The following is a 14,603-nucleotide window of genomic DNA, read 5'->3' on the forward strand; positions in this document are numbered from 1 at the left end:
CTGTTGAGTGCAGAGTCCCAGAACCGAGGCACTGAGCTCCTTATTGCATATAAAGGAGAGCGGAAAACCATCGAGGCTTTTAAACATGTTTGAAACGGATGTTGCCAACATCAGCTGGTCTTTATTTGCATTTGGGGAGCAGGGGGCTGCACGGTGGTGCAGTTGGTAGAGCTGTTGCCTTGCAGCAAGAAGGTTCTGGGTTCGATTCCTGGCCCCGGTCTTTCTGCATGGAGTTTGCATGTTCTCCATGTGCATGTTGGGTTTTCTCCAGGTACTCCGGTTTCCTCCCACAGTCCAAAAACATGACTGTCAGGTTAATTGGCCTCTTCAAACTGTGTGTGTGCATGGTTGTGTGTCTCTGTGTTGCCCTGCRARAGACTGGCGACCTGTCCAGGGTGACCCCGCCTCTCGCCCGGAACGACAGCTGGAGAGGAACCAGCAACCCTCCCGACCCCACTGAGGGACAAGGGTGTAAAGAAAATGGATGGATGAGAAAAGCAGGAAGTCCTGCAGTAAAAACTCCTTCACCTGCATCGTCTCATGCTGCTGCTGGCTTGATGTTGCAGAATGAAACGATGAACTTATCTGATCTTATCAGGTATAGAAATGCTGATAATGTTTCCTCCACCACAGCAAAGCTAAAGCTGGTGATCAGAGCCTGGAAATCTTCCATACATACTGTATATAACATAACTCTGCATATTCAACTAAATGCAAAACTGAAGCTCTGGTGAAGAAGCATCAAACGGAAAGACAGTCAAATCAAGGTCACTAAAATGGTTCCGTTTCATCTGGAAAGCTTTGGATTTGGACGTCATTAATGATTTAAATGATTCATCATAACTTACAGGTAAGAGCTGAAACATTTCAAAGTAGAGCGACCTTTACCTCGTAGATGTGGTACAAGTTGGATCCTTCGTCGGGCCAGTAGTGGTAGCACTGCTTCACCCCGTTCTCCACCAGAGGAGTCAGCATGACGATGACCACACAGCCGTTCTCCCACACCATCTGCAAAGAAAACACTTTAATAAAACGCCTTAAACACGTTACCCTTCAGATCCAGCTTTGGACAGGACTCTGGCTGATAAACACTCAATTTTTTCTCAAATCTAAATGTATCAATCTAGATGGCTAGCATTTAGCTTAGGGATGCACGATACCGATATCTGAGATTTAGTATCAGCCGATACCGATCTGATACAGAAAAACAGCGCTGAATTGATTTTTTTTTAAATCACAGACATACATGTACTGAAATACAAATGTATTTGATAACTCCACAGCGACAGCTTTACAAGTTTGGCCAATTTCACATGTAGAAGCAACACAACTAGGGGTGCGTTGATAATTCGACCAGCTGATAGTGTTACCACCTCAGTCCCTTTCTTACTGTATTTAACAACATTTCAGACAAAACAATCTCTGTCATCCAAAATTTGAATTTCAAGATTATAATCGGCGATCGTCCAGAAAACTGCAATCGGTGCACAACCTTCATTTGTTCAGTCAGTGCAGGTAGGAGTATAACAGCCAATGTAAAATTAATCATAACTGAAACTGACAAAACAAAATCAGTCAAACCTGTGAAAAGTAAACGGCAGCAAACCTTTCAAATGTGTCAGAATGAGGAATTAGGAACTCTAAATATAAATACTCGCTCAGAGCACAAAGCATAGAATTAGACTGGATAGATCTGCCCTGATGGATTGCGCACATTGTCACTGATACCTGATCTAGAATTTTTTTTTTTAATATCGGGATGGATGCAGATATTAAATATCAGATTGGTACATCGAGTTATTCGTGTGAAGTGGCAGAGAGCTTCATGTGGAAGATGATCAACGCCTTTCGAAGTCTGCCAACTGGGACACGGATCTCCACTCACCCACTCAGCTGCGTGTTAGTCTACATTTATTCAGATTGCTATTATTTTGTAAGGACAGAAGAGTCTATTATGTGGGAGGCAGAACGCTCACGCTCCCAGACTTTGGTTAGAAATCGAGCGCTATGAAAAGTAATTACTGTTGCTGTAAAGGCCGTTCTGTCCCTCGACTGGATCATTCGACAGCGAAGCGTTGCCTCCCGCTCGTATTTTTCCTGATGGCGGCCATATTCTCACAGCTGGGCGGGCCGCGCCGCTCAGGAGATCCATTCCTCTCCGATCAGAGATAACAGCCATGCGGTAATGGGAGCTATAAAACAATAGCGCTCTCACATGACTGTGCTAGATGGCAGCGCGCGCTCTTCATTGGATGGTGATTTAACTGATGTTAATTGTTGTCGGTTCTGAGTTACAGCCCCCCTCCCCGCCCCCCTCCTTCCCTCCCTGCTCCCTTCTGCTTTACTGATTAGCCTCGCGGACCCAAAGCCGTGACGTTGCACTTTCTTGAGAAATGGTGTTAATTTGTTTTAGCTGACAGGGTGAGAACTCTCCTGGAGCCGCGCGGACGAGCTCCCTTTATCTAAACCTGAGCTTTGTGAAGTACACATTTTATTCAAACCCATATTTTCCGGTGAAACGTTGAGTGCACCATGAGCGCTTCACGTTGAATTGTTTAAGTCCGGCAGGTTGATCTGCAGCATGATGGATGTGTTGTAATAACATTGGCCTGTTTTGAAACGTAGAGGTCTGATGAAACAGTAAATGAGGTTAACCGATGAGCAGCAGTGGAAAACCAACCAGATGTTTTCACCTGTACAGCTCAAGCTTTATTTTTTCACTTGATTTATAGCTTTCTGTATATTTTTCACCACTCTAAATTTTTATCTTCCCTAAATGAAAGCACCGTTTCTCAGTGTTTTGGTATTTCTGTTCATTTATTCTTGCTTTGCCAGTAACAGATTCTCTCGCTCAGCATCATAAGTAACACCACCCTGTGTTTAACAGTTGTGGTTTCAGATTTAAACTCTGCTTTGGTTTAAATCTTTAATTTCATTTCATCCGCAAAGGAGTATCTAAGTTAATGCTACGTAACAGTGTAGATATCAGACTTTGCAAAGGTTTTTTAAAATCAGTTCAACTTTACCATTCAGTAAATCTAAAAGATGTCAAATGCATATTTTTACATCTTCCAGAGCTAAAGTTGAACTTTTTCCTCCTCGGTGAAAATGAACAAAAATGTCTTTGTACTACTAAAGCATTTAATAATGCTCCATTTTCACTAGCAGTTCATTTTAGCAGCGTTTCTACTCAGGTCAGCTGAAACCAGAATTTATGGAAACTAAATGAATTTCTGGTTTTGCAAGATTATTAGCAGGATATTATTTTAAATACAATTCAAGCGCAGATTTTTCAACAACTTTTTGTCAGCTTTGTTTCCATTCCTCGTACAATGACCGCTGGAGACGGCCACTAAAAATATTTCAGCTCTAACAACTGAGGTAACTGAGATTTTCTGTTGTATGAATGAAAAAGCACAGCATTATTTATCCTAATATAGTAGATAAACTTTTACTGTCTAGTGAAATATAGCAAATTCACTGAGCCCAACTTAAGTATAAAATTATTGAGAAATTAGACCAAAAACTAAAATTGCATCAGACACAGCGTACCGTAATTATTTATGTAGTGAAATTTAATTTGAACTTGACTCTTAATCACTGAAAAGAATTTAAATGAATAATCGATTCTTTGGAATCGGCTGAATGTGAACTGAATATTCCTGAAATCAGTTGTTTTGAAGGTGAGAAGAATTAGAATTAATTTATTTGCAACAATTTGGCTTCAACTGTGTTGTAATTAGCTGGAATATTAAAGAGAATTTGACTGATTTGTTTCTGGAATTAAATCCCATTTTATTTGTCCTAAAATAACAGCTAATTTGATTGTATGCATTTTTAAAAATGACAAACTGAAATCATTTAGGATGAGTTAGATTGAGCCAGACTGGAGGTGGAAATGGATTATAATTGTCTTGAAATCATTACAAATAATTGAATGAAATTCAGTAACATTTATATGAAACAGATGGGAATTAAACAAAGAATTTAAGTTGTACATTTAAACTACTTTAGCTAAGAAGACTTAATCATGTAAGTCGTTTGTTTTTCTGAACCTTTTCACTTCAGATTGAATGAACAAAATAATTTTCATCTTTTATTTTGAGGATTTCAATCCAGAACTGTTCAGAGAACGTGCTCCACCTTGAAGCACTTAAATTTTCTTCCTGCTCCTTGTTCACGGTTACCTGCACAAATCTGAACCCGACAGAGACTTTACTTGTTTGACAAGGCGACCTTTCCTCCCGGCACAAACACCCACCGCCCCAACGCCGGCGGCTAAAATAACTTATCGATCCTCTGCTCTCCAATTCAAACCCAATTCAACATTGGAGACAGCGGGAAAAGGGTTTGCCACCTCCTACGTTAACGACGTATGGCGCTGTCGACCGCTGCACACGTCTGGTGGAGGCGCTGAGCCTTACGTGGAAGGAGAGATTAATAATGACATCCACAAAACAAGACGGCCTCCTGTGTGAGTTGCTGCTCTAATAAAAAATCGGCTGGCTCTTGTTTAAAGGGGGTGTATTGATTTTTGTTGTAATGGTGTATATGTGTTGTGCGCGTGGATTTTCTTGTGTCTTTACCTGCCAGAAATCAGCCACAGTGGAGGGCAGGGGACCCTGAGTGGCGATGTAAGCCGGGTTCCTGGGATCATGATCCATCTGGAGGGAGAGAGGAAGTGAAGGATTAGCAGATGGTTTGCTTCGTTCTCTTCATTCCTTAAATTCATGTAATTTTTTATGTTCATATATTACGTCTTGAACATTTTTTCTTGCTACAGCCACAAACTTCAGTCTAATTTACTAGAATTTGAAGGGGCAGACGAACAGGAAGTGGTGAAAAGTGGCAACGTGAAAGTCTGTCGTACATTTTATTTACCTCACTACTCCCAAAAAATCTAATCTACGCATACAGTGGCTTGCAAAAGTATTAATATCTCTTGAACTTTTCCATATTCTGTCAGATATAATGCTGTTTGCTCCCCGATATTCTCCTAACTGACCTCCGAGGCGTCACGGAGCAGCTGGAGACTAGATCACACACAGGCGGACTCGGTTTTAGGGTTGGCAGCTTCTGAAAGCAACTGGTTGCACTCAGAGAAAAGGGGGCTGAATATTTTGCACATCACACTTTTCAGTTTTTTATTCTCTTTCTACTTCACTAACAAGCCAGCAGATGAAGTATTTTGGGCCTGAAAGTGTTCAAGCTGCCTTAGGGTTCATTATTATGTTCTACATGTTGTTACACAGAAAAAGAAAAAAAAAAAAATCAAATGAGCAGAGCCGTAAAAATGAAGCTGGAAAAAAAAAAGCTTCACTTTAACATCATTAGAGAGAAGGGAACCGTTTCTAAAACTACCCATGTTAGGAACAAACCAAAGAATGGAGGTTTATAAGCCTGGATCCATTTTGGGTTGAAACTGCAGTACATTTACCGTGTCACAGCACCGTTTCTCCCCTCCTCGTTCTCCTGTTCACAGCTGGAAGCTTCGGGGGAGAAGAGGTCGAACAGGAACTCAACTTCTTCTCAAACTTAATGAAAAGTGCAGAGGGATGGTGTAGGCGTCGTGAGCAGGAGACGGCAGAACCAGCGCAGGAAGTGAGTGACACCCCCGCTTATTAGCATGCAAATTGTACGGTAAATGTAATAATTGGCGCGGCCAATTTAGCTGGAGGCAATTACAGAAGGAAGACGGATAATTTCTCGGGCTTTTCCGCACACCAAATTGTCTTTAATGGTCCTCGGTGGCTTTTGTGAATGCCAAACAATAATGAATGTCTAATGAACTTAAAAGGTAGTAAGACAGAGGCGGAAAAAAGGAAGAGAAAAGGGAAAAAAAGGTGACATGTTGCTGGGGGGGTTCTGCTCATTAAAACATCAGCTAGAAAAGCGGCATGGAAAGAAAAATGAAGGCAGAGGTCTGGAGGTTTACGTCTGCATTATCCCGCAGTTACATCTAGTGTTGCTGTTCTGGGGCCGTTCTCCTGTTTGTGATTACAAGTTTCCAGAAAAGGAAATTCTAATTCTTTTATAACTTGTGATGTTTCAGTTGAGAACTACACCTTGCTGCGTCCGTTCCTGAGCGAAGAGCCTCATAAGTCAGATCTAATGCAGAATTATTGGAAAAACATGTCTGGGAAACTCACTTTGTTATTGTTTACATAGTCGGCTTATTTGCTAGTTTGTTCAAGTGCAGTTTTATTATCTGCACATAAATCAAAATGTGAAACAGCAACACAAACGTTAGCTTCTGATTTTCCATCTGGGCCGACTTGGATCGGCTGCTAAACATTTAGACTCGTCAGATCTGGATTTCGACAGGTTTGGATCTGATGCCTTTATTCTGTTTGTAAAAGTGCAAAAAAAAAAGTTTTAAATATTTTTGGCATCTCAGAAAAGCAGTGAACTGACTTTGTGGGGTCTGTGTTGGGAATGTAACACAAAGTTATCAACAGGTTTTACAGAACATGAAGTTCATTTTGCAAATAAGATTTTATCTCTTAAATATTGGAAACTTAAATATTTTTCTAAATTGAATGTGTTTTTTCCAGTTTAATGCAGGTTTTAAAACTGCAACACAGCATCGACTCTGCAAATCATCTGGCTGTGAACTTCTCCAGATGTGCTGCCTGGAGACTTTTTTGACAAATTTTTCTCCTCAGGAAAAAAAAAACGTCGCTGCATGAAAAAGCTGGAGGTAAAGAACGAGTAAAACTGACAGGAAAAGATGATGAAAACCAAGATCCTGGGATCAGGGAGACTTTGCAAACTCATCTCCCGACATCCCTCTTACTTCTTTTCCATCTCGGCGGAGACAAAATGCTTCCTGACTTGTCGAAGTGTCTCCAGAATAAAACCCTGCCATTAATGCAGCTGGAAAAGCACAACTGTCTTCCTCACTACCTTCCAGACATGTTGCTTTAAACAAAAAGCAAACGTGTGGGACGTGACACATGTAATTATCCCTTCTGCTGGCTTTTTGTCTCTTCTTCACTAAGACAGAAGGAGTCAAATCCAGTGGCTGTTTCCATCACTCAGCCTTAACTCTGGGAGGAAGTTTGACAAGGAGGGAGGCTGTTACTGCCGCCTGACACCTGAGGCTGTTTCCAAGGATGAGCGACAATTAAAGGGCAAAACAGAACTTTTGCTGCGTCTTTTTCTACTTTCTCTGAAACTTGATTTGTTCTCAACGCATCTGTTTGCAAATCTCTTTAAAAGACAAACACAGAGCTTCCTCTGGGTTGTTCATGTTTGACTGACTGTTGGAGGCTCCAGCAACCGCCTGTAACTATTTTAAAATGAAAAAATGTTAGAAAGTTTAAGTTTCTGCAGATTACTTCTTAGTAATCTGCAGAAACGTGGCTTCTGACCAGGAAAATCTTAGACACGGCCCTGTAATCCTTGATAAGCAGCTGTAATCACCTAAATTAAAGCATCACCTCTAGGCGTTTGTGTTATTTTCTTGAAAAAAGATTGATGGTTATATATTTATTTATACATATATGTACAATAAAAAAATAGCACATGTTTTCAATTTTTAAGAGTATGAGTCAATGAATGAATGTCATCAGAACCAAGCGGTTTATCCGACATGACAGCAGGGAATCGAATTATATTTAGCTCCACAGCCAATACGTTTTTTAATAAACGAGTTTTATGGTTATTGACAGGCTGCTGGAAGAAGATCCCAAACACGGCTCCTCTTCCTTTGGTCGGAGTGTGGGCGAGCGAAGGATGGAGGAAATTCCTCAAATAAGCACAGCATCCGCCATACGTTCACATCCAGCCTGCTGTATTAATAGAGCGTGTGGGAGGTGGGAGCGTACGCCTGACAGTGATCGTGTGTCAGTGTGGGTGTTTGCTCCTTTTTTCATGTCGTGTGTATGCGTGTGTGTGTGTGTGTGTTTACTGCTCCATGCATGTGCACCCCGGCAGAGTTTGTGCTCCTCTTCGGGCTTCATGTGTTGGTTTCTGTGTCGGGTCTGTTGTTGCATTTTAGATGTTCGACTGAGTTGCTCTTTTGTTCTCAAATAGTTTTGATTTCTTTGGTTTCTCGCTGACAGACACACACGCACACGCACACACACACACACACACACACACACACACACACACACACACACACACACACACACACACACAGTGAGCCACTTTTTGGTGTGGCGCCCAGATTTCAAATGCATAGTGTTTCTGTTGCTTTTAATGGAATACCAGTGTATCTGCCTCGAGGGAAGCATAAACCTACTATTCCAACACTGGTTTCCAAATTGATTCCCTCACTTACTGAATTCACATGGCTTTTTTTCTCTCCCCCCTCCCCCACCCGTTTCCTTCCTGCAGGCTGCTTCCCCTCCTTAAATCGGTACCGTGCCGAGAACGGGGCTCAGCACGCCGAGCACAGGCGCAACAGTAAACACAAAGCAGCGTTGAATTAGCATAACCCAAGGTCAGAAACAATCATTTCCCAAGACCCCGCAGATCAATTTGAGTTCCACCAAATGTAAAGCGAGTCCTGTGCATGTCCTTCCCCTGAACGAACACCCGCCCGGGGTGTCTGCTGTATGGAGATCGTTAATATTCATGGTGGAGAGCGCGGGCTCACTGCGAGTCTGCCACCGAAGTTAAGCAAGCGTTGCATCAAAATTTACATCGGGCAGCGGTAGGCTGCTTGTGTTGCCGTGACGCCCCACGGGGGGCGGCGGTGTGAAATGCAGAGTTTAGAAAGCAGATGAGGTGCTTACTACTGGGCTGGCATTGATGTAGTCGGAGTTGGCTTGGCTGTTCTCCACCTTCAAGGTGATTCTGGAGTGATCATCTGGAACAGAAAAATGAAGGATTCAGCATGTTTTTTGTCTCACTCAAGCAAGTTTTAGAATGAAAACAGGATGTTTAGTTGGCACGTCTGCTGACCGAACTTTTAAAACATAAGTTTCATTTTTTCTTATAATGAATCGAGTTAATCTTCAGCTCACGAATGAACTGGTGGAGCCGGATGGAAAACAGAAATCGGAGATGCTCCTTGAAGTTTGATGGGTTAATCCCTAAATCTCTCCCTTCATCCAAAAAGATCTAACAAATTGTCACCACACTTCAAACTTTCTACAGTGAAGCTCTGAAACTGCGGGCGCAGTGATGTGTCAAAGGTTTAATCAAAGGGATATCACACTGATCCCAAAGATTACAGGAGTACAAGCAGAAATCCAAGGACGTTTTAGGGCTAAGATGGTGACTTGTGCATCCAGGGACTTGAAAAGCTCCTTTTTTAGCTTCCAGCAGATGTGCTGCTCATCATCTTCGCTTCATTTTTCAATAAAATTTTCTTATTCAACAGAAGTCAAACCTCACCAGCTTAATTGGCAAAAACAGTTCAGTTTTTTTTCACACACACAGAAGCTTAAGGTGCTTCAAATTGGAAGCGCAATTTATTCTCGACAAACCGCTTTCCCAGTTCACAATCTGGATTTCATTAAGCCTCGGCCCGCTGCAGAGACTGGGACAGCACTTTTTCCTTTTTTTTTTCTAGATGGAGCCATTTCCACAAAGGCTTAGAAATTTTAATCATTGATGAGGCCTGTGCAGGAGAGCTTTAATAGAAAACTAATTTAGAACCCTTCTGCTCGCTGCATCTGCTCCGACTTTCTGATTATAGAGAAAAGGCCTGGAAAACAGAGGCAGAGAGTTTAGCGCCTCCATGTCTGAATGACACCAGGAGGTGCAACACCCAAATCAAGTCGGCCCTGGTGGGTATTTCCTTAAAGATTTGTTAAAAAATAAAAGCTTCAGAAACCGAGAGAACCATCGATCGAGACCACTTTAAAAGATTCTAGCCTCTTCACTGTAAAGTGGAACAAAATAAGGGGAAGTTTAAGACTTTTGTACTGTAATTTATTAAAAAGAAAATAAAACAAGGACAGGTTGGAGCTGTGCTTACATGCCACCACAGCAGTGGAGCGGTTCTTCTTTGCATTGCCGTTCTTCAGGCCGGTGGCGGTTGCGTTGGGCTCAGCCTGATAAGCACACAGAGCCTCCCATTCCTTCGCCAGGCGGTCTTTGTTCTTCAGGTGATCCTCCATGTAAGACTGAAGGAGGCAGGAAGAAGACAAAGTGCAGAAAGTTAAAATATTCATGTGGGGAAGAAGGAGATTCAGTTCTGGGTACAAACATTAAACCGATTCCTTTAGGAACTTTCCATCATTTTCTACAGATCAATGAATTTTAGTCTGATTCTGTGACAGAAGAACATACATTACCCAACTGAACAGGAAGGAGAATGTCATCGTTTTGGATTGAGCCTCTTTAAATCTGAAACCCCTAAACTGAGAGATTCAGCTGTTCTCATTGCCATAAATGCACCATTGTTATCCATTAAGGGGTTAACAATGGATGGAGAGGCTTACATCAAATCATACTCGTGTGTTTGAGTGGCCCAGTCAAAGTTCAGATTCAAATACAACTAATAATCAAATTTGATATTTACAGATTATCTCCATTTAATCTGACTGGGATTGAGTTTCTGTACAAAGAAGAATGGAAAAAAAAAAACTTATGATATGTGGGTGTGCAAATCTGGCAAAACCTTCAAGATTTAATAAGCCATTATTATGCATATATCATAAAATCACAGTAAAATACATTCATTTTCCTCTGAGAATTATCGTACAATTAAATCTAGTAGTTTATAATTTCAGAGTAAACTGACAGAATGAGCTCTGGGTCTTTTATGAAAGAACATAACCTTTCTAATATGAATTTATCTTCCAGTTGGAGATTATCTTCACCAAAATTCAACAATTCAAGAAATCCGGAAAAATCGTGGCACTAAATAACCGAACAGTGGAGCTGAACTGAACCACATGAAGATTCTCTTCTTCTCTGAAGATTAAAAGAAAAACAAATCATTTAGACACCTCATTAGCCTCATATCTAAATGTCCACACGCATAATTTCTTCAGTTTATTAGATGCACCAATGTCATTTTAATCACTGCGCGCCTGTTTAATCTACTCCTGCTCCGAGTCACGATGGCCAGTTTCATCCTCGTTATTACCTACATTCAGTCGGTTTTCATAATTAAAGGCGGCAAGGTGACTTTGAACAATCGCCCTTAAATTAACTTGGCTCCAGACCAAAACAAGTGGAAAAGTCGTGGCTGGTATCTGATGCAGCTCGTTTCTGAGTCGAGAACCGGCGGCGAGCAAAACACAGGCCATCGTCTTTAATAGATGAGGGTCCGAAACGAGGTGGGGTGGTTCTCTAAATGGATCCGCCGATGATTTATGGTGACAATTACAAACGAGGGGCTTATCTTAATCAGAATTAGCTTCCCAAAAAAGGCCTAATGGCTCCGGGCTGAAATGAAAGAAAGTTTGTTCATAAAAGGGAAGCAGCAGCTGAGGAAGACGGAGGAAAATTGGCCTTTTGGTGTTTCTGTGTGCCCGGTTGGCGATGACATGCACAGTGTAACATTAGCCGTCCCTTCCTGCGGTAGCTTCCCCCTATTATACTTGCTAAAAGCAGCCATGATGTAACAGGAGGTCGGATGGTGCAAACCTCAACCTGCACTGTGCTTATTAATGGCAGGAGGTCCAAATAATGACAGAGAACAGGTCCACCCACACAGAGGAAGAAATAAACAGGAAGCAGAAATCAAATGTGATCCACATGAAACAAACACAGACATTTACATGAATCTATCAGAAGACACTTTCAAACACGCACTGTCCAAATTAGATGCCCCCAGCCGCCCTTTACCCCCTGCCCTCCCTCTCCCCCTCTAATGCCAGAGTAATAGGGTTTTGTGGCTGTGTAAAGGGATTATTGCAATCCAATCAGGAGGTGCTGAGATCACCATGTGGCGGCCAAACACTGAATAATCCCCTTACAGCAGGGGAGGGAGGAGGCGCGCAGCTGCCAAAGGTGCTCAATAAAAACCGCTACCGGAGCCGCCATTGTGGCTCTGACGCACCATCCAGAAGCACCTGTAGGAAAGAGCAGCATGGAAGCCAGGCCGCATGGGAGGTGACTTAATGCGGGAGCCATTTTGGATCGACTGAGATGGCGAATGAAAAGGGGAAGTGGGTGGAAGAAATCACAGCGGGACGCAGTTACTGAGCAAGGAAGAGAGGCCAGAATGTAACTCTGCCCTTTATCACGTCCTTATTTAGTGTTTTATTTCTGTTATTACTTCATAAACTTTTTTATGAAGTAATAACAAAAGTGTCTTTTTGATACTTCCAGAAGAAGAAAAGTGAAACCACCCTCTGTCTTTTGCAGTGCCAGACATAATTTTGTATTTTTTTTTATTTTTTAGGGTTTCTGGAAGGTTTTTGAGTTTTGAACAAATTGAGGAGCCTAAAAATGGCTTAAAGGTGACGATCTGAAAGTTGCATCAACAGAGGATCAGGCAGATGCTTCAGCTCTGATCTACTTACTATATATCTCCTCTCAGAGATCTGAACATTCCCATCACAAATCTCTCCAAGCTAGACGAGATGCAGTGCACCTGCTTCAGTTTCACCTATTCACTGATTTTTCTTAGAGCAAATCATCACCTTCCTAAAATAATGGCCTGCCATTCTTGCCAAAAAATTAATTTGTCAAAAAAATAAATAAATAAAAAAACACTACCTCTTTCTTTCTTTTTAAAAGATGTTTTAGGCAAAAAAAATAAATACAAATGACTCACTTTTGGCAAAACAAAATGACATAAATCAGTATTTTAGGAAGGTGACAATATCTAAAATATTCAAGAGAAAATGTAGCTGGGGAAGCTGAAATACCAAAGTGCAGAGCTACCTGTCAGCCAATCCAGGAGAACCATTTATTTTCCTTGATGCCGATTGGCTGTACCTCCAAGAGCGTAAATAAGGAAGATGGTGAATGTTAGCTTCTGCGGTGATGCTAAGACAGTTTCCACTGTGTGTATTAATGCATATTATGGTACGTTTGGTGTGTGATATATTAAAATAAGCGATTTTAGAGGAGGTTTCAAGGGTGTTTGTCATCCCTAACCTGACCTGTGGCCAGGTGTGAGTCTCAGAGTAATTCCTGGAAAACCAGTAAAATAAAGGAGGAAACTTATCTGATTGTTAGAGTTAATCAGCTATAATCAGTTACTTTGGTTAACTGAATCATATTATGTCATATTTTTTTTTCTTGAATCAGAAATGCATGTTGCATCAGCCAGACCTGCACAAGCCTAAGATAAGAAATGATGACTCAGCCAATCACACGGAAGCCCCTCCATGTGTTTAGGAATCCTGACATCATGAAGGCGACGTGTTTGGGTTCAAACTGAAGATCACAGAACTTCAGGGACTCTACAGGGATTCTCTCACTCAGATGATGGTCAGAAAAGGAGAGAACATCCAGAGAGCCTCAGTTTGATGCTTTGATTTCAATACATAGAATCATAATTCACGTAACAAAACTACATCCGGTTTTATTTGCAGAAGCAGCTGCCTCAGTTTTAGAAGCTGACATCATCCCGTTACATGAGTACATCGTCTCCGCAGCTCAGCCTTTCCCTCTTCTGCTGACCATATTAAAGTGATTTAACATCCATTTCCCGAAGCCGCTTCTTCCTCCGCCAATCTGCGTTGTGACCTACTCCAACTTTGCGTATCACATCGCGCCTGGCCTGGAGGGGAGCTACGAAAAAGCGAGGAGACACATTCCCAGCGAGGCAAATCTCAGCGGAGTCTCCAGCAGCAATATAATCTATGACACTTACTTGGCCAGCAACAAAGGACAAGATAATGTGCTTTATATAGAGAGTGGCCTAATCCTCTTAAGACACAAGCAAAGAGGATGTGGGGGTGGTGAAGGGTCCTCCAAGAGCCCGTCACAGGGGAGCTACATTAACTTGGATAAGATGGTGAAAGCTGGTTCTCCTCATATTAAACTCACTGGGTAGAAGATGACACAATTTGCCAGAGGTTTACAAGTGGCAATTAATATTTGAGCAGGGGTGAGGAGGGGAAAAGCAACTCATCAGTGGCAATGTCAATTCTTCCTCTTAAGTCGTGGTTTCTTAATAATTGCTCAGCAGTTGCCTCATCCGAGGACGGGCCGCACCGTCAGATCAAATATTTACTTTTTCTTTTCTCGCTGCTTCGCAACGGATTGTGACTCCTGATGTGATGTCGCTCCGAAAAAAAACTAAAAATGTTTTGAGTCTCTCGAGTTTCCCCCTCAAACATGTCGACCGGGGCCCAGGTTTGTTGCCAGGAAACCCTCTGCTCCTGCGGCTCCTGTCTGCACTTAACATCATGGTGGGAATTCGAAATGAGGTCTCTTGTAAGTGTGAATATTTTTGTACGGCTGACAGTTTTGACTGCGAGATGGAATATGAGCAGTCACACAAACAGGCACTGTTCCAAAACGTGGGCACAAAGCACAAAAAAAAAAGAATAGAAATGACAGAAAGAAAAGGAGGGAAGAAAGAATAAAGGAAAATAACGTCTAATTCAAAAGTATAAAAAAGGAGATAGGAAAACAGAGCAGCAGGAGATGATGTATGATGTAATGTAGTTTGAAAGACTGCAATAAAACAAATTGGCTCACCTTAAAATGCATGTTCACATTTATGTTTTTTTTTT

At 41.8% G+C, this 14,603-nt stretch overlaps 1 protein-coding gene across 1 annotated transcript in view; it reads right to left on the bottom strand.

The window, feature by feature from the left end:
* The window catches only part of LOC103479949 (receptor-type tyrosine-protein phosphatase N2-like), a 30,531-nt gene extending 20,386 nt beyond the window's left edge, over window positions 1-10,145 (bottom strand). The window contains exons 1-4 of the mRNA XM_017309955.1: window positions 9,935-10,145; window positions 8,745-8,818; window positions 4,587-4,664; window positions 889-1,008 (exon numbers count right to left, since the gene is read on the bottom strand). Coding sequence (XP_017165444.1) covers window positions 889-1,008; window positions 4,587-4,664; window positions 8,745-8,818; window positions 9,935-10,130 — 468 coding nt within the window. The 5' untranslated portion in view covers window positions 10,131-10,145. The remainder of the gene's footprint in view (window positions 1-888; window positions 1,009-4,586; window positions 4,665-8,744; window positions 8,819-9,934) is intronic.
* Between the last annotated feature and the right edge of the window lie 4,458 nt (window positions 10,146-14,603).

Source organism: Poecilia reticulata, linkage group LG17 (assembly GCF_000633615.1).
Source record: "Poecilia reticulata strain Guanapo linkage group LG17, Guppy_female_1.0+MT, whole genome shotgun sequence".
NCBI lineage: Eukaryota > Metazoa > Chordata > Actinopteri > Cyprinodontiformes > Poeciliidae > Poecilia > Poecilia reticulata.